Source organism: Euleptes europaea, chromosome 8, assembly GCF_029931775.1.
Source record: "Euleptes europaea isolate rEulEur1 chromosome 8, rEulEur1.hap1, whole genome shotgun sequence".
NCBI lineage: Eukaryota > Metazoa > Chordata > Lepidosauria > Squamata > Sphaerodactylidae > Euleptes > Euleptes europaea.
Genome location: NC_079319.1, coordinates 23,177,287 through 23,203,941, shown reverse-complemented (window position 1 = coordinate 23,203,941; position 26,655 = coordinate 23,177,287). Strand labels below are relative to the sequence as shown.

The window sequence follows — 26,655 nt, the reverse complement described above, 5'->3', positions numbered from 1 at the left end:
TGGTGCCACTACATAAGGTGAGGTGGGGCAGAAAAGGCAGTAGCAGAACAACCCACAGAATTCCAAGTAGCACCACTAGGGAACCTGGGGAGGATGTGAACCTGGGAAGGTCTAGCAGCCCAGCCATGCATCTCTGTTAGGAACCCTGAAAGAAAACTCTGTGATTCAAGGTGAGGCCAATGCGACTCAAGTTTTACTCAAGTTTTAGGAGGGACTGAGAAAACAGAGGTATTTTTCCCCCAGGAAACTGTATAACAACAAAACTAGCATTTATAAAAGCTTTCCCCCTCTCTCTTTTAATTTGTTGGTTGACAATCTAGTTGTTGTGCTGCTGAGTTGTCCACCATGTATATATTTAGGATCTCAGGAGACAGGAAATTGTGACATATATAGGAATTGCTGAGAAAGCATTCTTAGTCTTCTGCAGCAAGGATCATTTGCTCTGTTCCCTTATGATACTCAGAGTAAGAAAAATGGAGATATGTAGCAGCTGTCATGTTGTTGGTTTGGTTTTATAGCCATAGTGCCCAAAATGCTGCTGTGTGTCCCAAATTCTGTGCTAAGGAAAGCTGACTTTTATAAATTACTTATTAAGCTAATCTGCATACATTTTTTTTATTTTACATAGTTCACTTTATTACTGCTAGTTGAGAAAAGAGGAAATATGTATTTGAGCCCCAGCCCATTGACAAGTGAAGTTCCTGTTGCATGGGAAGACTTCACACAGACATTGCTCACACTCTTCTAGACCAAAGCTTCTTAAACTGCGGGTCGCGACCCCATATGGGGTCACGTAACTAAATGTGGGGGGTCGCAAAAAATTTGGCAACAGTAAAAGGTTTTTAAATTTCTTTATGATTTATTATCAGTAAATGTTTGATTTGTATACCTATTTTATATACCTATATACCTGGGGTCGCGTAAAAATTTCTTGGGTGAAGAGGGGTCGTGAGTGGAAAGAGTTTAAGAAGCCCTGCTCTAGACACCTTTACAGTGATGAAGGGTGGAACATTGGCTTTTTCAAGTGAAAGTTGAGATTTTCAGCATGTTGAATTCATCTTCCAATACCAAGTTGTCTGCTTTCTATGACTCTGAGTGGAATCACTCACAGTCCTAGTCTAAAAGTATTTAGTTTTTTATTCATCATTCTAATTAGGATAAACAATATATGATGAAGGTTTCTTACACTAACTAGAGCAGGGATTCTCAACGTGGTGCCCATGGGCACCACAGTGCCCACTGATACCTGTTCTGGTGCCCTCCAAATGTTTTTTTAGAAAGTGGATGGGGTCAAGTGGGGCTTTTGCCCAGCAAGTCTTCTGATTGGCCACTGGAAATTTGATTAGCTGGGTAGATTTTTAAAAATGTTGCTTTGGCATTTTGTGGTTGGCTTCTGCCTGTAGCAGTCATTTTTATGGCAGCCATTTTGTGGCTGTGCCCACCATGCTTTATCAGAATGCCATAGGTGCCCGCAGGCCCAAAAAGGTCAGGGACCCCTGATCCTGGAGGATGTAACTATAAAAAAAGCAACATGTTGTCACCCGAAGTATTTTCTAAAGCTTTTTTTATGTCTTGGGTTTAAAACTGTTAGTACCAGTTTAGGAAGTCCAAGGAGATCAGACTTCTCCACTGAGTAAAAGCAACATTTCACAGTGCTAGTGCTTTACTCGACTGTTGGCTGAAATACAAATACTGCGATAGGAATTACTCCTAAGCAAATAGAGAAAAGTGTACTGCCCAGCCATTTTGCCAGCAACAAAACTGCTATTACATACTCAGTGTATTCAGTGAGTACACTGAGTACTACCAGATGACCATAGCAGTGGCAAAACAAAGGTCAATTTGAGTGATGGTTATGACGAACTAGGGCCTGTTTGCAAAACACAAAGTCAATTAAGTGCTACCTTCTTTAGAAAAAAAATTCTGAATATAGAATCTTTCAATTGAAGGAATTCTCTTTCATATTTCCTTCTGTGAAATTTAGTAGTAAGTAGATGCTGTGCATTGCTACTTTGTGCAAACCTTTAGACTGTACTATACTAGGAAAACTGACTTTTGGTTCCAGAATAAAATAAGGGCCCTGGGTTTGGACACAGCTTGCTTTTCGGCTGGTGAAAAGAGAAGGAGGGAGGGGCTGTGGCTCAGTGGTAGAGCATACAGAAAGTCTTGAGTTCAATCCCCGGCATCTCCAGTTAAAAGGATTAGGTAGCAGGTGATGTGAAATGTCTGTGTCTGGGACCCTGGAGAGGTTTGGCCTATTAGGAACTGGATAGACCAACAGCCTGACTCAATACAAAGCAGCTTCCCTATGCGAAACAGGGCTATGCTGAGAATCATGGGACCTGGATGCACAAAGGTCGTGTGGGATGGGGGCTGTGGCCCACTTAAGATAGCTGCTGCTATGTCTGCAGTTCCACTGGGGAAACCAATTAGGATTTCCCCAGCAACAAAGTCAAAACCATAATAATAGCATTAGAATAAAGAGTTCCTGGTAAATGCAGTGAGGGGAAAAAGTATTTGATCCCCTGCTAAATTTGCCCGTTTGCCCTCTGACAAAGAAATGACCAGTCCATAATTTTAATGGTAGGTTTATTGTAGCTGTGAGAGACAGAATAACAACAGGAAAACCCCCAGAAACCCAGAAGACAAAAGTCAGAGATTGATGTGCATTATAATGAGTGAAATAAGTATTTGATCCCCTATCAACCAGCCAGATTAGGGTTAGGGTTAGGGTTCTGCTGTCGACAGAAGCAATCAATCCATTAGATTCCAAACTAGCCACCATGACCAAGACCAAAGAGCTGTCCAAGGATGTCAGGGACAAGATTGTAGACCTGCACAAGGCTGGACTGGGCTACAAGACTATTGCCAAGCAGCTTGGTGAGAAGGTGACAACCCTAACCCTAACCCTAACTGTCAACCTCCCTCGGTCTGGGGCTCCATGCAAGATCTCATCTCATGGAGTTGCAATGATCATGAGAACGGTGATGAAGCAGCCCAGAACTACACGGGGGGGGGGGGGACTTGTTAATGATCTCAGGGCAGCTGGGACCATAGTCACCATGAAAACAGTTGGTAACACACTACGCCGTGAAGGACTGAGATCTTGCAGAGCCCGCAAGGTCCCCTTGCTCAAGACAGCACATTACAGGCCCGTCTGCAGTTTGCCAATGCACATCTGAATGACCCAGAGGAGAACTGGGTGAAAGTGTTGTGGTCAGATGAGACCAAAATCGAGCTCTTTGGCATCAACTCAACTCGCCGTGTTTGGAGGAGGAGGAATGCTGCCTACGACCCCAAGAACACCATCCCCACCGTCAAACATGGAGGGGGACATATTATGCTTTGGGGGTGTTTTTCTGCTAAGGGGACAGGACACCTTCACCGCATCGAAGAGACGATGGACGGGACCATGTATCGTCAAATCTTGGGTGAGCACCTCCTTCCCTCAGCCAGGGCATTGAAAATGGGTCGAGGATGGGTATTCCAGCATGACAATGACCCAAAACACACGGCCAAGGCAACAAAGGAGTGGCTCAAGAAGAAGCACATTAAGGTCCTGGAGTGGCCTAGCCAGTCTCCAGACCTTAATCCCATCGAAAATCTGTGGAGGGAGCTGAAGGTTCGAGTAGCTACACATCAGCCTCGAAATCTTACTGACTTGGAGAGCATCTGCAAAGAGGAGTGGGACAAAATACCTCCTGAGATGTGTGCAAACCTGGTGGCCACCTACAAGAAACGTCTGTCCTCTGTAATTGCCAACAAGGGTTTTGCCACCAAGTACTAAGTCATCTTTTGCAAAGGGATCAAATACTTATTTCACTCATTATAATGCACATCAATCTCTGACTTTTGTCTTCTGGGTTTCTGGGGTTTTTCCTGTTGTTATTCTGTCTCTCACAGCTACAATAGACCTACCATTAAAATTATGGACTGGTCATTTCTTCGCCAGAGGGCAAATGGGCAAATTCAGCAGGGGATCAAATACTTTTTCCCCTCACTGTATATCACTACCGCTGATGATCCCACCCACATTTTTGTACAGGGAAGGCACCAATTGACACACGGCAACAGTCGGAACGCTGAGATTATTTTTGCCAGGAGAGAGACAGGAGTCACTGGCACAAGAATGAACAAGGTCACAGGAAGACATGTCACAGGAAGACATGTCCTAATTCAGTGGGAAAGAGAACTGCAATGCCAAACAGCAGATGTGGGTTCCTTTGGGAAATGAAGATGGAACAGGACTAGAACCCAAGTGTTCCACTGCAGAGAGCAACACCATAACCATAAACCACAGGAGCAGCTATCAGAAAAGAAGAAGAAGAATTGGTTTGTATATGCTGACTTTCTCTACCACTTAAGGAAGAATCAAACCAGCCGCAGTAGGTACAATGTTCCCATGACTGGCTATATCTGCACCAGTGACGTTTCTGTCTGCTGTGTATTTGTGAAAAATACATGCTTTGTGGGATAGACTAGGTGCCACAGCTAACTTTACAATGATAATTCTGGCTGCTTGTAGGCCTTATTTGTGATTCGCATAGCCTTGGGCGGAGAACATCATATCCATTAGTGGCTACTTGCTCGTGATAAGAATGACGCACCATGAGTGGGAGTTACAACAGACGGTACTAGCAACCAGCTCATTTATAGGTTTGATGAATAGTTGAAATGGGTGAAAAAATATTTCAAAAATGGCCCAAACAGAATCATGGTCCAAGCTCAGAGGGAAAGAGGTATGAGTGGTGATGAAGTAAGATTTTCCTCTTCCTGGTGGCCAAAGGGCTGTATAGAAAGTTGCCTATAAGAGATCAAACTCTACAGAATACAGCTAGCGTGGGCTGTATGTATTTGGAAAGCTCTCTGTAGTGTGTGCGTGTAAAGTGCCATCAAACAGCCGACTTATGGGGACCCCTTAGGGTTTTCAAGGAAAGAGATTAAGCGGAGGTGGTTTGCCATTGCCTTCCTCTGCAAAGTCTTCCTTGGTGGTCTCCCATGCAAGTACTTACCCTGCTTAACTTATGAGATCTGATGAGGTCAGGCTCTACTACACCATTCTACATCCTTAGCTCTCCATTTTGTGTGTGTAAAGTGCCTTCAAGTCGCAGCCGACTTGTGGCGACCCCTTTTTTGGGGGGTTTTCATGGCAAGAGACTAACAGAGGTGGTTTGCCAGTGCCTTCCTCTGCACAGCAACCCTGGTATTCCTTGGTGGTCTCCCATCCAAATACTAACCAGGGATGACCCTGCTTAGCTTCTGAGATCTGACGAGATCAGGCTAGCCTGGGCCATCCAGGTCAGGGCTAGCTCTCCATTAGAGAACTATAATTTTAAAAGTTCCAAATCAGTGTCTCCACAAATTGGATCAGGCTGTTTTCAAGCCTAGTTGTTGAAAAGGTTCGCTATCTTACTTCTACTGCTCACAATACTCCCATATGCCAAGAATAGTTGCTTAAAATGTGGATATTTTCAGTTATCAGCTTTTTTGATTTTTTTGGTCATTTTTGATAATGCGGATTCACCCTGCCAGTTCACTTTGAGAAACTGAAAAAAGTGCTTTTCTGTTTCACATATCTGAGGCAAACTCCCCCTCTCCCAGAGAGTATGTACTCCCCTGACATCCAATCAAAAAAAGAGCCAGTGTGATGTAGTGGTTAGAGTGCTGGACTAAGATCTGGGAGGCACATTATGAAATCCCCGTTCTGCCACGAAAGCCTGCTAGGTGACCTTAGGTCAGTCATACTCTATCAACCTAACCTACCTCACAGGGTTGTTGTAAGGATACAATGGAGGAGAGGAGAAGGATGTAAGCCACTTTGGCGGGATATAAATAAAGTAAATTATTTTTTTAAAAATCTAGAAGTCAACAGCTCAGGTTCATAATAAAGTACTTCAAGTACTTGAAGGGCTGTCATATAGAGGATGGTGCCGAGTTGTTTTCTGTTGCCCCAGAAGGTCGGACCAGAATCAATGGGTTGAAATTAAATCAAAAGAGTTTCCATCTAGACATTGGGAAGAATTTTCTAACAGAGCAGTTCCTCAGTGGAACAGGCTTCCTCAGGAGGTGGTTAAGTGCTCCTTCCCTGGAGGTTTTTAAGCAGAGGCTAGATGGCCATCTGTCAGCAATGCTGATTCTATCACCTTAGGCAGATCATGAGAGGGAGGGCATCTTGGTCATCTTCTGGGCATGGCGTATGGGTCTCTGGGGGTGTAGGGAGGAGGTAGTTGTGAATTTCCTGCATTGTGCAGGGGGTTGGACTAGATGACCCTTGAGGTACCTTCCAACTTTATGATTTTATGATTCTGTAAAGAAGAAAGGGCAGATGGATACCATTTTCTCAGACTGACTGTCTGGCTCAGAACAGTAGCCACTTGCACAATGAGAAGAGTAGTAGTGGAACTCAGTCTCCAGTACCCTGTTATGCCCTGGCTCTGGTTCTGCAAGGGAGAATGTAGCCAAAGGGTTTGGCTGGCTACCTTTATGAACTAAGTATTGCTTCCTAATAAATGTGCCTGTGCTCCTAAGCACACACACCCCCAACAGACTATGGGCTTGACTAGATTTTTGACAGTAGAGGCCTTGTTATTTCAGACTCCATATTTACCTATGTGCCATTTGTGAAAGCCATTGCCATTCCCTGCTGAGTAAGGGAAAGGTATTTAATCATCAGGTTCCCTGGAAGGGGGGCTTTCTGTGGCCAAGGATGTCTGAGTGCTCTGAACAGTCCTCTTCTCAAGTAAAATTTACACTTTCCCCTTCACCAATTCTGCCTGCCCCCCTTATGAAGATGTAGTTACCACAGAGCTGCACTGATTCTAGTTCAAAGTTAACACCACCATAACATCAGAGCTACGTTGCTGCAATTTCAGCACGCCGGTGTAATTTGAAATTGCATCGGCATCGGGCATTTTGTGTCATCCGGTCCTTAGCCAATAAGCTAGGATGACAGGAATGTATCTTCAGGGCACAATGCAAATGGTTTATTGGTACCCGGGCCCTAGGTGGGAAACATAGATGTGAATTATCTGTAATAGGAAAGGAGAAAATGCTGGTGAAGCCCCTTGCCCTTGTCTCAGATATTGCAGTAACAAACTCAATGCTGGAAATTCCAGGGGTGAAAACGCCTGGTCGCTTTAGCCTCCTTTATTCCCTGTTTCAGCCAGGATTCAGCCAGGATCGAACGCACGTTCGGCGAAACACAAGCATTCGATCCGGGCTGAATCCGGGCTGAAACAGGGAATAAAGGAGCCCCCAAGGAAAACAAATGATGAAACACCTTGAAGGTAGCTGCTGTAGTGCCAGCTCTTTCAGGTCAATGTGTATGTTAAGTGCCACCAAGTCATTTCCAACTCCTGGTGACCCTATGAATCAAGGTCCTCCAAAATGTCCTATTGTTAACAGCCTTGCTCAGGTCTTGCAAACTCAGAGCCATGGCTTCCTTTATTGAATCAATCCATCTCATGTTGGATCTTCATCTTTTCCTGCTGCCTTCAACTTTTCCTAGCATTACCGTCTTTTCCAGTGACTCTTTGTCTTTTCATAATGTGACCAAATTACGACAGCTGCAGTTTGGTCATTTCAGCTTCTAGGGAGAGTTCAGGCTTGATTTTATCCAGAACCCACTTATATGTATTTTGGGTGGTCCGCGGTATTAGGTCAGTAAATACGAGCAAATATTGGCACGAAGTACATCCCTTTGTGGAGTTCTTGTTTACAAGGACAAAAGGATGAATATTTTGCCACTAATAACCAGTAATACATATTTAGTATCTAACCATTTGATTTTTAAATAACATTTAATCGACTTTCTATACTAAGCGTGTTTAGAAATATGGTAATATGATGGTCAGGATAAGCAACTAGTAAGTTTAAACTCATTGATGAGGGCAAATACGTTTTATTATATGAAGCTTGGGCACGGATATGTTGATATTTCTGTTCCCCCCCCTATATTCTATTTTCCCCCTTTCCCCCCTGTATCCCCTCATATATAAAAATAAAAATTATATGTTTTTAAAAAAACGGATATTTTTAATCAGAATCAAAGAACTTAACTTTTGTAACTGCCTTTCATGTTGAATGGCTCATTTTGACAGAACGTCAGTTTGGGTTGGTTTTTTTTTTTTTTTTTTTTTTTTTTTTTTTTTTTTTTTGGTTTGAGCTCTTACCAAAGGTAGGGTGAGGTTGACATTGCTTGCAGGGAAAGAAAAGTTTGCAGAACTGAACTTTGCCTGTCCCGATTTCTTCTCCTTTCCTTTCAGGGCGAAAGCGCACGGGCGCTTGAGCCGCCTTTCTTCCCTGTTCCAGCCAGGGTTCAGCCAGGATCGAACGCACGGCCGTGCGTTCGATCCTGGCTGAACCCTGGCTGGAACAGGGAAGAAAGGCGGCTCAAGCGCCCATGCGCTTTGGCCCCCCGCGGGGCCGAAGCTTTCGAACTGCGCAGGGCGCGGCGCTTTGCGCCCCACCCCTGCACCGCCCGGCAACGGCGGGGTGCCAACCCTGGAAGGAGGCTGCAGGGGCTGGTTGGCCGCGCCAGGAGGAGAAGAGGCGGCCGCCCTCCAGCGCGACCCTGGCCCGCTGCCCGCAGGGAGCCGAGCCGGCTGAGCGCCGCGCGCGCCGCACTCCGCTCCGCCGCCTCCAGGTGGCCGAGCCGAGGAGCAGCCGTCGGGGCTGAGCCGCCCGCCCCGCCCCGGGGAAGCGGTCGCACCTGCCGCCAAGACGCCTCGCTCCTTCGCCCGCGTCCCCAGCAGCAGGGCCGGCGGCCGGATGGGGCGGCAGAGCGCGGGGCGCGGCGTGCAGCGCTCGCCCAGCCGCAGCAGCCTGTCGGCTTCCTTCGAGGCGCTCGCCGGCTACTTCCCGTGCATGAACTCCCTGGAGGAGGAGGAGGAGGAAGGGGAGGGAGCGAAGAGAGCCGCCGGAGGTGAGCCCCGGACTGCGCGCGCCCAAAGGGCCTGGCCTGGCTACGGCCGGGAGAGTGGAAGGCCGGGGCGGGGGCGGGGGAGGACAGCGTGCGCGCAGAACACAAACCCGAGTGGAGGCGTGCGGTTCCTGGCTCGCTGTCACGCTAACCGCGGCCTGCTGTAATGAATGGGACTCGTAGGATGCCCTCTCCCCCCGCCCCGCTCTAAAAACTAAACAGGACAAGCCCCGAGTCTTTGAGTGGGTTTAGATGCCGCAGGCGCTTGTCGCCCATGCCGAATGACGCACTTGCAATCCGCTATCGATACGCTTTGCAGCTGGACTTTACTGTGCGAAGTAGCAAAAGCCACTTGGAAATGATAGTTCAAGTGCATCATTCAGCATGTGTGAAAGCACCCTTACTGATAGATTGGTTTTTTTCCCCCTCCGGATAATGCTTTATGTTCACGGTGTACCTTTAACTAAAGGTCCTAATATTTGTGGTTGCACGACTGATTGTTTTCAAAGTGCTGGATGTAATTTTTACGAGGCCTTGCGTGATTAAGCAAAGCTATTGATTTCCCTGAGAGTGCAGTTAGCGTTTTGGAAATCCTCTGATTTAAAAGAAGCATCCCTAGCTGTCATCGCAAGCATAACTCTGAAGTTAGATTATGGGCTAGTCGTTATGTGCATGTATTTAGTCAGTTTACAAAAGACTGTGGTTATTAGAGAGCATCTCTTTGGTGTTGGGGGGGGGGGGAAGCCTGTGTTGATATGAAACAGTTTCTTGCCTAAGGTCTGAGGTGAGTTTTGAAGTGTCCGCTTCTCAGTTCATACTGTTAGCCCTGACCCTACATTGGCCCCATATCCCCATTTAAACTACGTTCACAGGTCACTGTGTTTCTCATGCAACTCTTTTACAGGTGACAAGTGATCTTGGGGTGAAAAAGCAATGAATCGAGACCCCTCCAGAGCAAATTATTGACTCTTTCTACTCATCTCAGCCTTTGATGTAAAGTTATCAGAGATTGAAATGGTTTTGGGAGCCATTATTGGGAATCTTGTGAGCAAGCCCTTGTAAAAGCAGGAATCTAGTCTATTTATTTAATTAAATATTTATATCGTGCATTTTTCCCCACTGGGTACCAATCTGATTTCAAGCTTGGTTATAGGACTAAAACTGCCTTGGTCACCCTGGTAGATGGCCTGTGCTGAGTAATGGACCCTGTTAAGTCTTCTGGATCTCTGGGTGGCTTTTGAGGCCATCAATCATGGTATCCTTCTGGACTTCCTTATGGGGCTGGGACTGAGAGGCATAGTTCTGTGGTGGTTTCTGTCCTACCTTAACGATAGGTTTCAGAGGGTGGTACTTGGGGACTTCTGCTCTACCACTTGGCCACTGGCTTACGGGATCCTGCAAGGCTATATCGTGTTCCCCATGGTTTTCAACATCTACGTAAAGCCAGTGGGAGAAGTTGTGCAGAGATTTGGCCTGAATTGCCACCAATATGTGCATGACACTCAATACTATCTCGTGGTTTCAGCAGATCCCAGGGAGGCTGTGGAAACCATGAACAGGTACCTGAAGACAGTTTTGGGATGCATGAGGGCTAACAAGCTGATGCTTAATCCCAACAAAACAAAGGTGCTGCTGGTGTGTGTGTGTGTGGGGGGGAGAGGAATCTCCTGGATGGGATTGCACTGCCCCTAAATAAGCACATTCATAGCACAGGGGTGCTACTGGACCCACACCTCCTGTTGGATAAACAGGTGGCAGCAGTGGCCAGGGGTGCCTCCCATCAGCACTAGCTGGTGAGCCAGCTGAGGCCCTTCCTGGGCAGAAACTTCTTGCCACTGGTACCATCTAGATTAGATTACTGCAGTGTGCTCTATGCAGAGACTGCCCTTTAAGAGTGTTCTGAAGCTACAATTGGTAAAGAGTTCTGCAGCCAACGTAGAAAGTATATCACTCCATTCTTGTTCCATCTACACTGGCTCCCAGTTTTCTCCCAGGCCCATTCAAGCTCCTTGTGTTGACCTTTGAAATCCTACACAGCTTGGAGCCAGCATACCTTAAAAACCGCCTTCTCCCCTATGACGCTACCCATCCACTCTGGTCATCGTCGGAGGCCCTGCTTCGGTGGCCCTGCCATCTGAGGCTAGGCAGGTGGCAACCCAAAAAGAGCCTTCGTGGTCGAGGTGGCAAAACTTTAGAACTCTCTCCCCAGGGAGAGTTATCTGTCTCCCTTGACGGTTGTCTTTCACCAGTGGATGAAAACGTTTTTGTTTTGTTTGACATACCCTCCCCAAAAATAATTGTTGTTGGCCCTCCTTCCTTATTGTGGTGTTAGGTATGTTTATTTGTTTATGTGGTTTTATTGAATTGTTTATTTTATATATACTTTATTTTAAAATACAGTTTTAATGTTGAAATGTTTTGATGTTCACCCCCTTGGGGACCCTATTGTAGCCACTTTGTGTGCCCATTGGGAAGAAAGGTGGGGTATAAATGAAATCAATAAAAACATTTGGGTAAAAAGGCAGCACATAAATGTTTTAAATAAATAAAATAAAGCTGGTTACAAAAAAAACAACAGAAATTTAATCAGACAAACAACTAGTAACAAAAGGAAAATGTAGTACAGTTCCAAGACTGGTCCAGGATTGAATTGGGATGGCAGATGCAAAGTCCAAAAGCCCTTTGGCTGTAGCTGAACTCACACCTTTGGCGATGCCAACATTTTCCCAAAAGAAGGGAAACAACAGCTCAGCCTCAATCTTCTACAACTGGGCAACATTTTTAAAGGTCCCCTTGCCCTGATTGCTCCAACTAGAAGAAGAGTTGGTTTTTGTACCCTACTTTTCCACTACCTTTAAGGAGTCTTAAAGCAGCTTACAATCACCTTCCCCTCCCCACAACAGACACCTTGTGAGGTAGGTGAGGCTGAAAGAGTTCTGTGAGAACTGTGACTAGCCCAAGGTCACCCAGCAGGCTTCATGTGGAGGAGTGGGGAATCAAACCCAGTTCTCCAGATTATATTCCACTGCTCTTAACTACTACACCATGCTGGCTCTTTAAATCTACATTTAGATTTATCTGTACATAAGTTAAAATGCAAAAAATTATAATGTATAGTTCAGTTAAGATCAGTATATATTACGTATAGTTCACTATACACCTGTTTCTGTACTTTTAAATAGCTTGTGGTTTTTTGTTTCCTAACCTATGTGTCACTTCTTTCATAGCTTTCTTGTTGCTTGAGTTGGCTGCTGAGTAAGGGTTGTACGTTTTTTCTGATCTATAGGGCTACAAGCTTTACTCTGTTTAATTGATGAAGAAATCAACTAAACCTTTAGCTGGTTAATTGATAGGGCTGATTGTAGAAAGAGAGGTGAACGAATAGGTGAAGCAAACAATTAAGGGCATGTTTTATTTTTATGATTATTTTGGTTATTGTGTTTTACTGTAATAGGGAATTAAAATAGTATATCACAGGTGTTGCAATTATAATGGATACTGTACTTATCTTGTATATTGTTGAATTTTGCATTGAAATACCATAAATTATACTTTTTGCATTTCATGGTAGCCTGGTTTGATTCCCTACTCCTCCATATGAGTGGAGGACTCTAATCTGGTGAACCGGGTTGGTTTCCCCACTCCTCCTTCATATACTGATGAACTTTATCAAATTCTACAAATGTATGTGTTTAACTATTTTCTAAAATAATACACTGGGGATGTGATGGTTTTAAATATATTAAAAAGTTGTTAAAATCTGTAACACCTTTAACACATTTTGTATGTTAGAAGTTAAATTTGGACAGGAGGTGAGATCATACCAACATCTTTTAAGGCCCAACTGCAAAAAAAATAGGACTTAAACTAGGTCAGGTGCTTAGTATGGTGTTGCTTTCACCTTGCTGGGCAAAATTTCTCTCATTAAGCTCAAACAAAGCTCCATTTTAAATGTTATACATAAGCCTCAGAACATGTTTTGTACTGCACACTTGCACTGCATAGTACTTTGCATAGCCATAGGGGGCAGATTCAAAGATCTGCCTTTCTCACGCAAGTGTTGTCACTGAATGCTACTACTAGGAGTATACTCGAAGTAGGCAACCTTTTTGGTCTGAGTGCCAAGTGAAATGCAGTTTCTACCCGTGAAAATGTTGATATCTCATTAACAAAGGGGAGAAGTGAGGAGGAGATGAGGTGTTCTCTGGCCATAGAGGCAGCTGTATCTTGGGGTGTGGGGGGTTGCAACAGTGGTTGCAGCAACTTCTATTCTCCACAGAGGTGGTGACAACCTCCTGTACTTGTCTTACAGTCTGAGCGCATATATGTCTGTGTAATGCAGCATCAATACTTAGGGCATAGTTAGAAGATGGCATTATCTAGTGCAGGTCCTAATGCCTCATAACTGTGTTCTGGCCTAGCTTGGCTACTTCCCAGCTACCATGCATACGAAAGCCATCTGGCATGCTATGAGGGCAGATCCATGCGACGTGCGCATGCCAATAGCCACTCGTCTTCACATGCTGCCATTGTATGCAACCCTTTCCCAGGAAGGATGAGCATGGCCTTGTCCATCAGTGGAGTAGTCCAGATAGGAATTCAGATCTGTAATGTGTATTAATGGATTCTGTCAGTTGTGGAAAAGATATTGCTAGAAGGGAAGAGCGGTTTATTGGCCAGTCACAGCAACTCCCCTGGCTCTCTTTCACTTGATTGTTGACAGCTGTACCAGTTTCCTCCACCATGCTTGAGTTAGACATGGTGTGAGGTAGAAGCTGAAACTCAAAGGAATGATGATGGTGATCACATGCTTTTTCCCTAATCTGAGAAGAGATTTCTCTCTGGCATTTATTGCTACAGATCTTTACATGCTGATGGATGCTCTACAAATAATTTTGGTGTTTGTGATAACTAATCACACACCCACCTTATATCCAAAACAAAGAGTCTTGTGGCACTTTAAAGAATAGCCAATGTTATTGTGGTATACGTTCTTGTGAATCAAAAGCTCATTTCTTCAAATGCATGAACTATGGCAGAAATACATTAATGAGTACAAACAGAAGAAGGGTGGTAGGGAAAGCTATTCAGAAGTGCTGCCAAAAGGCTCAGTGATGTTGAGTTACTTGTAGAGAACACAGGAAAAGAAGATTTAGTCAAAATGGTAAATGAGGAGGGCCCGTTGCTCAGTGGTAGAGCATCTGCTTGGCATGCAGTGGGTCCCAGGTTCAGTCCCCGGCATCTCCAGTTAAAGGGACCAGGCAAGCAGGTGATGTGAAAGACCTCTACCTGAAACGAACTGTTATATGCAGGAGCACTGTGAGCAAGGCATCTGAAATTGAAGTTAAAATAGGGCAGGTTTCATTTGGAATAGGCAGTCTTTTAGAGAGAGCCTATATGCAGTGGCTCTTTACATAATGAACAGTGTTTCAAAAGGTGTTGTCACACTTTTTGCATTCAGTTTTGGATGTTTTTCAAGCTACAGAAAATGCAGGACAGTATGTTTATAATTCTGTAATATCCAGCTTACACAATTTATGGAGATGCTTCCTGCCCATGGGACTCTATAAAACTGATATTAATTCTTGAGTACCATAAAACAAAAATAAATGTCCTCAGTAGCAGTACTTATATTGATTTAATTTTGCCACCATAGTGAATGGATATCTGGGTTTTATTTTATTAGGAAAATGATTGACAATATCTGCATGGGTTGCAGTTTGGGCACTACACAGTATTTATCCAAATGTATATCTTGTACATTTTCCCAAGTAGCTATGTCAAGTGAATACATCAGGTTCATCTAAGCCAGTGGTGGCGAACCTATGGCACGCGTGCCAGAGGGGGCACTCAGAGCCCTCTCTGTGGGCACGCACGCCGTCACCCCAGCACAGAGTTTGCCTGAGTTAGGCACTATTCGGAGGGGACGGCTCGCCTCCGGCACCAGCTGCTGGAGCTAGGGAAGGAAGGGCGCTGCTGCTGCTACTGCACTCCGAAGGTGCGAGGCGGAGAAGCCAGCACAGGAGTGCACCGCAGCCGTCTCTGGGCTGGACGTGGCGCCTTCTCCTTCCTGGCCCAGAGTTGGAAGAGCGGCTTCTCGTTCTCCCGATCAGCGGCTCCTGGGGGCCGATGAAGCCGGGACTGTGAGCGGAGGAGGACAGCGCGCCTATTGTTCCTCCCAGCATCGGCTGCGGGGTTTGGGGCGTTTTTTGGGGGTGGCTGATCTGGGTGCATCCAGCGGGACCTGTTGTTGCGGCTCCTGTCATGGGCAGAGTAGGGGTGCGATCCCCCATCTGGTTCCTTCTCTGGGAGCGGGCTGAGCCGGCGCGGTAAGTTCGCCTCCTTCTTTTCTGCTCGCCGCGTGTGCTGTTCACTCCTGACGCTGCTGCCAAGAATCGGGGAAACTTTCCTCCAAACTTTGCAATTTCCAGCCGAGGGCTCGGGAAAGGCCCATGTTAATTGGGGGGGGGCGCTGAAAACCCCCTGGCTTCCCTATCCTCCTCCCCCCCTCCCGATTTTGTTCCAGTCTCTTCCGAGGAGACTTGGGGTGGGGGCGAGGGATGAAAACTGGCAAACTTCCCGCTGCTTTCCAGCTGAGCCAGGTTCTCTATCGCCCCCGGCGTTTAGTGCCTGGTGGTGCAGCAAGCGCCAGTTGTTTTTTCTAAACTAAAACCTCAGTATTCAGGTTAAATTGCGGTGTTGGCACTTTGCGATAAATAAGTGGGTTTTGGGTTGCAGTTTGGGCACTCAGTCTCTAAAAGGTTCGCCATCACTGATCTAAGCTGACATAATTTTGCCTACCAAATATAGAATAATAATAATTGCCCTGTTCATATGAAGCAGTACACCATAGCACATAAGACCCCTAATTTAATTCCAAATTGGAATAATAATGTTTAGAGCAACCCGTCAGTCACCTAGAAAATTTATTTAACCTGTTTGTGCTGGTAGAAGCCATGTTAATGGATAAGACTGGTCATATGACAACTGCCCTATATATGACCAGTCACGTTCTTGCTTGTCCATGCTATGATAACTATGTGATCAATGACTGATGTTGATACTGCATTTTATCATAAAGCACACACAAGGAAAGTTTGATGTGGCACATCAGATTAGAACTTGTGCTGCTACTGCTTGACAACAGGCCTACAACAAGAAGCATATAGGATAGGCAGAAGAAAAAAGCATCAGGCCATTCATAGAGCACTCTTGAGAACTGGACCTAGCCAAATTCTTCTTAAGTGCAATTTTGCAGTTTTTTCCTCTTCGTGGACCCACACTCCTCTTACGATTGCAGCTTTCCCCCTGTATATTTCTTAAAGGTAAAGGTAAAGGTCCCCTGTGCAAGCACCGGGTCATTCCTGACCCATGGGGAGACGTCACATCCCGACGTTTTCTAGACAGACTTTGTTTGTGGGGTGGTTTGCCGTTGCCTTCCCCAGTCATCTTCCCTTTACCCCCAGCAAGCTGGGTACTCATTTCACCGACCTCGGAAGGATGGAAGGCTGAGTCAACCTTGAGCCGGCTACCTGAAACCGACTTCCGTCGGGATCGAACTCAGGTCGTGAGCAGAGCTTTTGACTGCAGTACTGCAGCTTAACACTCTGCGCCACGGGGCTCCTGTATATTTCTTACATTTCTTACATTTGAGAAAGTATATTTCTTACATTTGCTTTAATTGTTAGCTGCCTTGGTGAGCCTTATTGGGCAGTAAAGCAGAATATAAATATTTGAAATACATATACTTACAAGACCTTTGTATTTTAGTTTCAAGGAAGAACCATTCATTCGCAATGCAATCTTAAAAACACTTTTCTGGGAGTAAGCCTTATTGAATAGAGCTGAGTAGGATTCTGAGTAGACCTGCTTAGGATTGCTGTCTTAGGCCAGTTCTGAAATTCAACTTTGCAAAAAAGTCTTGAAACCTTTTACTAGCCTGTTTGGCCACAATTTACCCTGGCTTCTGACATAAAAGAAAACAGAACGCTTCCTTTCCACCTTTTTGTCTGTTTGTCTGCCTGTCTGTCTTTCCATTTATATCCCACCTTTCCTCTTGGTTCAAGGCCTACTTCCTCTATATTGTAAAATCATTTCTGTTTCTGTGTAAGACTATACAGAGATAGAAAAATCTTTAAATTTGAAGTAATTTGGCTAAAGATGTCAGGATAGTATTAAGTATGAAGAAGAGCTGGGGGGGTTATACCCCCCTTTTCTCTACTTTTAAGGCTTACACAATCACCTTCCCTTCGCCTCCTCACCTGACACATTGTGAGGTAGGTGGGGCTGAGAGAGTTTGGAGAGAACTGTGACTGGCCCAAGGTCACCCAGCAGGCTTCATGTCGAGGAGTGTTTCACCAGGTTAGAGTCTGCTGCTCTTAACCAGTACACCACAATGGCTGGTTGATGTGGGCATTTGTGTTTACATCATACACTGTTGTCTAAACTTACATATTTGTAAGTGAAATCATGCCAGGTTAGCATACGAATTCAACAAGCCACTTTATAAAGTGATACATGCATACAGTCGCTAGTCTCCTTTCTCATACACCTGTTCAGTACATACTGTTAAAATTTATCACACTTACACTTTCAGTCGTCTCCTTAAAACTTATTTTGGGCGAGCCGTAAAAAATGTGGATGGCCCTGGTATTGTTGTATGTATGGGTAATCCATAGTTACCCATCTTAGCCACAGTTATGCATTCAAATAAAGTCATATTTAATTATTAAGAGCATGCCTAGAAGGGTGGAAGCTAGCAGTAATTTGAAGAAGAACTCTGTGAAGATCAGAGGTTCATGCCAACCAACAGACATTTTTTCAGGTTAGCAATCAACCTTATGAGCCTTTCTTTCTTATGCCCTTGGGCCGGATACTACAGCAGCAGTACAACAAGATTATATAGACATGGTTTGAAACTTTAAAGATGCAATTCTAGGACTGTCAGATCATTGAGAGTTTAGCTATTGCCTACTGGTAAATGGAATAATGTCATATTTTATTGTCATGCTCCAATTATACATCATAGACTTTATCCTGGCTTCTTGCGTATAGGAGCTTAGCATACTTTCCATAATTAATGGTTTCCTAACTAAATATAGTCATAAGTTCTCTCCTGTGTTGCACTTTGTGCTGCAAGATTTGAAACATTCCAGATGTGCTTTGGATATGTATCAAAACATTATTGAGAAGTACATTATGGGAATTGTGGATATGTCTTTATTTCACTCAGCCCTGTAAAATGGCTCAGGATTTATGACGAGTCTCAGTTCTCCATAATAAATTACACCAGTATTGGAACTCTTTTGCACGTATTGGTGAAGCTGTAGAACTGATTTTACAATCACCTTTGAAATTTCCTGAATACATCGTGACTATAATGATATTTAACACATGATTGTCAAAGTGACGCATGTCTTGCAGAATCTTTGTTGTGTTTCATAATAATCTGTAGGAGAATGTGCAGCATAATCATAGAAATAAGATATTGAAATCTTCAGTCATTCCAGTCAGTAGAGTTTTAATGATAGACATGTCTGACTTTACCATAGTTTATAATTTAAAAGTATATGTGGATAAATTTCTTGTTGTTTATAGTCTCTGCATTGAGCAGAGGTGGCTGTGTTAGTGAGCCCTATAATTGGAACAATTAAACAGGATCCGCAGCTGTGTTTGCAACACCATACATTGATTTTAAGTAGTAACTGGGAAATCATGTAACACTTAAATTATGATGTTATTTTTGTTTAGTAAATAAACTCTAGATGAATGAACCATTTTAGCCACATGCAGTTTTTTGATTCACATACTGCAAATTCAGATACTAAATTTGATACTAGGAAATCTTCGGTGTAGTTCACTTTTGTTTGCTTGTTTTGAAGAGGATATTATCTATATTTGCTTTTTTGAAAGTAAAAATTGAATTATGCATTTCTGGTTTTTGAACATTGTCAAACTGTTAATCAGCCATGCTGATGGACATGATAGAAGTAATGTGTGATACTACACACACACACAAGATCTGCAGGGCATCTGGAAGTAGAAAAAATGACAGTTGTACAAGGAGCTATGATTAATATTTCCATCCTTGTAAAAGTACCACTACTTCTTTAATTATTATATAAATTTCCCTTTAACATCATTTAAATTCTAGCCTCAATTATCCTTTAAAATATTAAAGTTCCTTTAAGAAATTATTGAGAATAAAATCTGTGCTCATAGAGCAGAAAGTATACAAATAGTATCTGGATACAGTGCTGTTTGCTGTATCCATTGTTAATTACTTTTTTTAGCTTCAAATGGCTAGAGGAAGCATGATTCTCCGAATATTACCGCTGAAATGAATACTGCTGCTTTTGTAAAATTAGTGGGGGAAATTCATTATCCAACAGGGAGGCATGGTCTTCTGCTTTGGCAGCTCAGCTGGGTGGTGGACATTCCTGGGGGAATGGGGGACAATTGGTGGCACCATGATATCACTTCAGGGGGCAACCTGGAATCACAAATCATTGTGTTAGGCAACACCCTATCATTTGCCCCATAGAGTTTGATGCAAATGCTCAAGTATCACCCTATGTGATGTCACTTCTGGATTGCATTGCTGGTGATGGTTTCAACTAGGGGCCTCCCCCTTGGCAATCTTATTATTGCAAGCAAAATTATTGTTATGCACACCAGTAAACTGTAACGCTGATTAATTGTATGGATTTTATATATTCTTAGACTGTACATTTACATTCACTGGTATGTGTGTGTGTTTAAGCAGTGCTTAATAAATTGTGTGTTATAAGCATTTGTGATGTATTCAGATGGGATGAACCGGTAAACTGCTTTTGCAGTACTATTGTCCTTGTAGAAGTTGACCTATATTGTTCTCTTCCAGGTACATCCATCTATTAGATAGATTTGACTCTACTAAGAATTTTGTTGTGTTTCTTCAGAAGCAGGTGGGAAAAAGTTAAAGAGCACAGTCCAGAGAAGCACAGAAACTGGTTTGGCTGTGGAAATGAGAAACTGGATGACACGTCAAGCCAGCCGGGAATCTACAGATGGCAGCATGAACAGTTACAGCTCTGAGGGGAAGTAAGTCAGACGTGTTGGTTTTAAAACTTTAGTCTTAGGATTCGGCAAAAGAAAGGGGAGCTAATTGGCTCCTTTCCCTCCAATGGGATGTTTGTCATGTTGGGCTTCCAGTATGTACATGCCCTTTCAGGAGAGGAGAAGGCGCTGCATTGGAAGCCCAAAATGACCAAAAACTAAACAGCAGTTTTATGTGTGTGGGAGTGTACATTTTATATGGAGGGTAAAAGCAAGTGAATAAAAACAGTTATGAAGATTCTGGGTATTCCTTGACTTTTTAATATATTTTTGGAATAAGAGCACCATTGTTTGGGTGTATGCTTTATTTTCCATCCAGTAGTATAACTCAAATCACATGCATCCAAGCTACATATATTACAGGAGATATATTTTTTTCTACTGGGATATAAGATGTTAGAGCTTGACTCATTATTGATAAATAGGTTAATGAGTTCTAAATCAATGAATGATTCTGATATTAAATTTCATTGATTTTGATAGGATGACTCTGTCAATTTTGGTTGAGCTATGATCGTAAACAGATAACTACTGATTGATTCTGTTAGGACATTTCAGGATGCTGTAGGATTGCAGCATTTCCTGCCAGAAAGAAGCTGCAAACTGCAAATAGATTTGCCAACTCTGGGTTAGGAAGTTCCTAGGAATTTGGGGGTAGAGCTTAGGAGGATGGGGTTTGATGGAAAGGAGGGACCTCAGTGAGGTATAGTGACATAGAATCTACCCTCCAAAGAAGTTCTCCAGGGGAACTGATCTTTGTCATCTGGAGATCACTAGTTATTCCAGGAGATCTCCAATCCCCACCTAGAGGTTGGCAACCCTTCATGGAAGGGAGATTTGGCATTTTCTCTGTCTTTCTAAGGTTGAGGAACCCTTTGTAAAGAATAGTGATTGTGAAGCAGATGGTTGCAGTGAGAAGAGGAACTTATTACCATTCCCTCTCATTTGCATGAAGAGTCCGGGGCAATTTCTACCAGTCCCCCTTCCCCACTGCAGACCACATACAGAATCCCACACTGTGCTCAAGAGATTTTTGACCTTCAGAGTTGTCTTTTTTGTAGAGCCACAGGAAAAAGAATACAGCGGAGATCCCTTTTTGTCATGTTGGTCTAAATCCAACCCATAGTATAGTTACTCCTATTTCATTGTTTTGGGATATCTACAGAATTCCATTTCCTTGACACTTCTTGCAGATCTACATATGTAACTGAATATAGTATATGGGGCCAGTTTCATAACAAACAGTTCATAGACTTTAATTTTACTCTTTCGAAACATATGCAAATATAAGTTTGTTTTCATTTAGTTTGATCTTTCCTGGTGTGCGGTTGGGTGCAGACAGCCAGTTTAGTGACTTTCTCGATGGACTTGGTCCTGCACAGCTTGTTGGTCGTCAAACCCTGGCAACGCCAGCGATGGGTAAGGAACTTTGCCTTTTGGTTATAATGCAGATAAAATACAAATCACATAATTAGACTAATTATTATATTAATCTTGGACCTTCTGGATCATTTATACTGAGTTCATGTTTTAAAAGTAGCCTCCAACCTTCCTCAGCTTTAGAGAAACCTCGTATAGCCATATTGTGGAAATGAAGAGCTTGTGTTTATGTCTGACCTTGGGCCAGTCACACACTCTCAGCCCTGACCCTGGCTACTATTTGAATAGGAGACCTCCAAGGAATACCAGGGACATGACACGGAGGCAGACAAAGGCAAACCACCTCTGAATGTCTCTTTCCTTGAAAACCCTATGGGATCTTGACGGCAAACAATTGCATTCAAGACACAAAAAGCAAATGGTTGTTAATAACTTGCATAAAAGAGATGAGCCCAGATGTGTTTGAGGATTGCCCAAAAGTCAATGCAAAATCCCACTATTCATGTCTGTGAACACGTTTGGAGGTTTCAGCATGATTGGAAGATAGGTGACCTAAATTCTTTCCTCTCACTAGTTTTGTCATCCTATTCTATTTTCCACTTTTCCGATAGTGGCAATGCTTGTATAAATTTGTATACATTATACAGAATTACTGTATTTCAGCCCCGTTGTAAAAAATACATTTCAGTTTAAAGTTGGCTGTTACTAGTGCTCATAATGGGTAAATTTACATCTCATGTGTAAACTAGGGTTTGCCATTATTTATTTATTTGCTGGATTTCTATCCCAGCCGAATCCTGGCTCAGGGCGGATCACAACAACAATGTATCATACTGGTTGTTTTTTTTTTAAAACACATTAATGCCATACATATGAATTAAAACAGCAATTCACTGTTTAAATTAATTAAAACAGCAATTCACAGTTTAAAATCAATCATATCAAAATCTAAACAGATGGCGCTAAAGTTGGCCAACATGGAAAAGGCAGCCATTTCTCTCCCCCCCACACTTTTTTATTATTTAAGTGGGGGGCCAATTGAATGGTAAAAGAGTGGTGGGGGAGAGAAATGGGAGACCGGCTCTGATGGAAAACTATTGCTGCCTTCAACCGTAGGCCTGGCGGAACATCTCGGTCTTACAGGTCCTGGGTAGAATCCCGCAGGGCCCTAGTCTCATCTGAGAGAGAGTGCCACCAGGCTGGGGCCAGGACTGAAAAGGCCCTGACCCTGGTTAAGGACAGCTGGACACTTCTCGGGCTGGGGACAACCAGAAGATTGGCACCTGCTGAACGTAATTCTGTCCAGGGGACGTAACGGGAGAGGTGGTCTTGCAGATACAAGGGTCCCAGACCGTTCAGGGCTTTAAAGGTTAAAACCAGCACCTTGAACCTGATCCGATATTCCAGCTGGAGCCAGTGCAGTTGTCAGAGCACTGGCTGAATATGAGCTCTAAGCGGGGTCCCTCGCTGCTGCATTTGGAACCAGCTGGAGCTTTCCGATCAGTCTCGAGGGCAATTAACATTGCCTGAGAGAGAAGTTGTCATGTTCTTCAGTTATATAGTCTACATTGTTATCTTAAATTCAAGAAGGTTGAAACATGATTTTGAGTAGTCTGCTATTTTCCCTTGGTTTTGAGGAAACCTATCCAGTGTTCCAAATGCATTATAAGATAGACATAAAATCTTTTGGCTGTATTCCTTGCGGATATTGGTACGTACGCTGTGGAGGCGAGATTTAAACCAAACGTGTCACAGTGGATACTTTTGTCATCGTGCCTGTACTTGTAGGCAAGCTTGTTAAAAGCTAATTGCTTAGTTTTAAATGTTTGAAAGTATGTTCTGTGGGAAAAGGAATAATCGTTTCCTATTAAAAACATAATTTAAAATATATTCAGGTGTTTTTAATTGTAATACTGAGGGTTGTTTTCTGCCCCCTTCTTAGGTGATATCCAGGTTGGAATGATGGACAAAAAGGGACAATTGGAGGTGGAAATAATACGAGCTCGAGGCCTTGTTGTAAAACCAGGTTCAAAGACACTGCCAGGTAAACAAAAATAACCGTATCTGAAGAAGTGAGCTGTGGCTCATGAATGCTCATACCCTACCAGAAAATATTTTTGTTAGTCTTTAAGGTGCTACTGGACTCTTGCCCTTTTTGACAAAAGTAACTGTGTTCAATGGACAGTACATTAATCTAATTCATAACTATTTTAGCTGCAGTACCCCATTTAACAGAACTGGAGAACTATACAGGTGTCTGTATAATGGTACTTTCCAAAGTACATCGACTACTTAGGGTTTGTTTTTTATGTGGGCTTGTTGCACTTTTCAGATATTTTCTTATAATGCCTAGTGTACGTATAATCCAACCTGTTTTCAGTTGTGTGCACACATGAAATCTCTTACTATTCCTGGGATGCAGAGTTTCAATGATTAGATTTCTGCTTGGCTCCACATTTGAAATTGCAATTAGCAATTAATTAAGGGTTAGTTTTTTTTCCCAGGCAGTATCATTGGGCTTTTCCTCATGGGGCTTTTTTGTAAGTTCTGGCCCCATACTGCTTCAGTTTATCCCAATTTCTGAATGTATTTTTGTGCCTTTATTTTGCACTTCTTCTTTTTTCACCCCTGGGTTTTTTCCAGCTCTTTTGAGACCACTTCTACCCCAGTGTTTTTCTGGAAGCCAATTCTGAGTCATCTGTTTCCTAGACTCTGATCTGGAGAACTGGGTTTGATTCTCCACTTCTCCACATGAGCGGCGGAGGCTAATCTGGTGAACTGGATTTGTTTCCCCACTCCTACACACGAAGCCAGCTGGGTGACCTTGGGCAAGTCATTCTCTCTCAGCCTCACCTACCTCACAGGGTGTCTGTTGTGGGGAGGGGAAGGGAAGGTGACTGTAAGCTGGTTTTATTCTCCCTTAAGTGGCAGAGAAAGCTGGCATATAAAAACCAACTCTTCTTCATCATCATTGTTAAACCATTCCCTCCCCACAAGACAAGTGATTTCAGTTTGTTTGTTTTTAAGCGGCCTTAAAATATTGATATAATGCTGTGGTGTTGTAATGATAGCTTAAGTAGGTTCTCTGGATTCCTTGCTTTCATTTTTAAAAAGTAAGTCTCTTGCCGAGATATAAGGGAAAAGCTGTATCTGTTGTTACAACGCTACAGCATTTTATCGATATTTTAGGGCCTTTTTTTTAATAAGTGGGTGCTCTGACACCACCAGTAACAGCACCGATGATGACAGCACCCTTCCTGGAAATTCTCATTATTTAAACCACATGTGAAAGAAAATAAACTGACTCCACAACTGTACAAATACACAGGGGAGCAGATGAACAGAAGAACCCTGCCCAAACCCATTCCAGCCCTTGTCGATTGACTCCCAAGAAAATCAGGAGTAACTCAGGCTTGCGGAAAAGGTCATTGTGTCCTGTAGCAGCAGTGTCAATATTTAGTTGAAAACCAGACTTGTTTCATCAGGTGGCCGTGGGAGGGAAAGAAAGGCTGTCCAGTAAGCACAAGCATCTCCTTTGGGAACATACTTATGAATACAGCTTACTAGGAGATATTTAATTAAAATATTTATCAGCTAAATAGCAGGCTTTAGCATATGGTGCTAAGACAGTGTGGCTAATATATATATAAAAATGGTCTCTAACAGATTTTTCATCTTCCCCCCCCCCAAAGCACCGTATGTAAAGGTGTATCTATTAGAAAATGGAGTCTGTATAGCCAAAAAGAAAACAAAGGTGGCAAGAAAAACGCTGGAACCTCTTTACCAGCAGCTGTTGTCATTTGAAGAGAGTCCCCAAGGGAAAGTTTTACAGGTAATTTGCACTCATAATGGTGTTTGTCTGAAATTCTTCTATTTCAGCAGCATTAGTTAAATGAGCACAAGACTTTATTGCTCCCCTATCACAGCCATGTCCTAAACTCTCACTCTAATGTAAATGTTTGCTGCAACAGTAGGATAAATTCATGGTTTGTGATGGTGTGCCAGTTCCTAAATCTTGTTTGCTGCCACAGCAAGTCTTTTAACACTGGGCCATTAATCAGTAATCAGTAGTGGATGTCATCCCTTGTTTTGCCTGTGCTGTTTCTGTTGAGATGCTTCGTCTCACTCTTGATCTTAGACCCTTTACATGTTCACTTACCTTGTTGCTAGGCCCACATCTCACATTTCCCAGTGGATCTCTCTGACATAGCCATTTGCTTACCCGTTCGCATCCCCCTGCTTCTTGGGGCATCTGGAGTCGCCTTTGAACACAAGAAGTTACATACTGCCTTATACTAGTCAGACATTTGTTCTGTCAAGGTCACAGTTGTCTGCTCTGATCAGCAACAGGTCTCTGAGGTATTTCATAACACTTGCTGTCTGCTCCAGCATGGTGTAGTGGTTAAGAGTGGTGGTTTGGAGCGGTGGACTCTGGTCTGGAGAACTGGGTTTGATTCCCCACTCCTCCACATGAGCGGTGGAGGCTAATCTGGTGAACTGCATTTGTTTCCCCACTCCTACACATGAAGCCATCTGGGTGACCTTGGGCTAGTCACAGCTCTCTTAGAGCTCTCTCAGCCCCACCCACCTCACAGGGTGTCTGTTGTGGGGAGGGGAAGGTGATTGTAAGCTGGTTTGATTCTTCCTTAAGTGGTAGAGAAAGTCGGCATATAAAAAACAACTCTCCTTCATCTTCTTCGTCTTCTTTTAACTGAGGGTGCTAGGGGTCGAACACAAGACTTCCTGCATGCAAAGGTCCTCTACCTCTAAGCCATGACCCCAACAAACTTGATGTACTGTATCACTCTGATGGCCTGCAGTCAGAAGACAAAAATTGGGGAGCCCTGGCATGTCCATAAGATCACCTCGCTCACACACAGATGGGGACAGATGTTTGCGGTTTCCCTGTTGCTGCTGCAGGTGCTGATACAGCTCAGTGACAACAGAGCTTCCGCAAGGCAGGTTTCCCTGCATTTTCCTTGCCCCAGTCCCAAGTAGCAGCTATTCCCCCTCCCACCAGAAGGGGGCCTTTAAAAAAAATCAGCAATTCAATATTGTTATATCAGTATAACAATCTGTGTATCAGGCTGTCTGAATTCCCAGTTTTATTTTTTAAATATGCCTTTTCCCTTATATTTCCCCAGTACAAGAGGCTAGATACCTATAATTTTAATGAAAGATGAGAGTTCAGCAAAACTGACCCTCAGATGTTATAAAATTACAATGCTGTAACAATATTCAATTGCCATTTAAAAAAA

The 26,655-nt window shown here is 43.5% G+C and overlaps 1 protein-coding gene across 8 annotated transcripts in view; it reads left to right on the top strand.

Moving 5' to 3' along the window:
- RIMS2 (regulating synaptic membrane exocytosis 2) overlaps window positions 1-26,655 on the top strand; it is a 412,392-nt gene that overhangs the window by 383,523 nt on the left and 2,214 nt on the right. For all 8 annotated transcript variants that reach the window (XM_056854758.1, XM_056854759.1, XM_056854764.1 and 5 more), the window contains 4 exons: window positions 19,861-20,002; window positions 21,324-21,436; window positions 23,340-23,441; window positions 25,090-25,229. In XM_056854758.1, coding sequence (XP_056710736.1) covers window positions 19,861-20,002; window positions 21,324-21,436; window positions 23,340-23,441; window positions 25,090-25,229 — 497 coding nt within the window. The remainder of the gene's footprint in view (window positions 1-19,860; window positions 20,003-21,323; window positions 21,437-23,339; window positions 23,442-25,089; window positions 25,230-26,655) is intronic.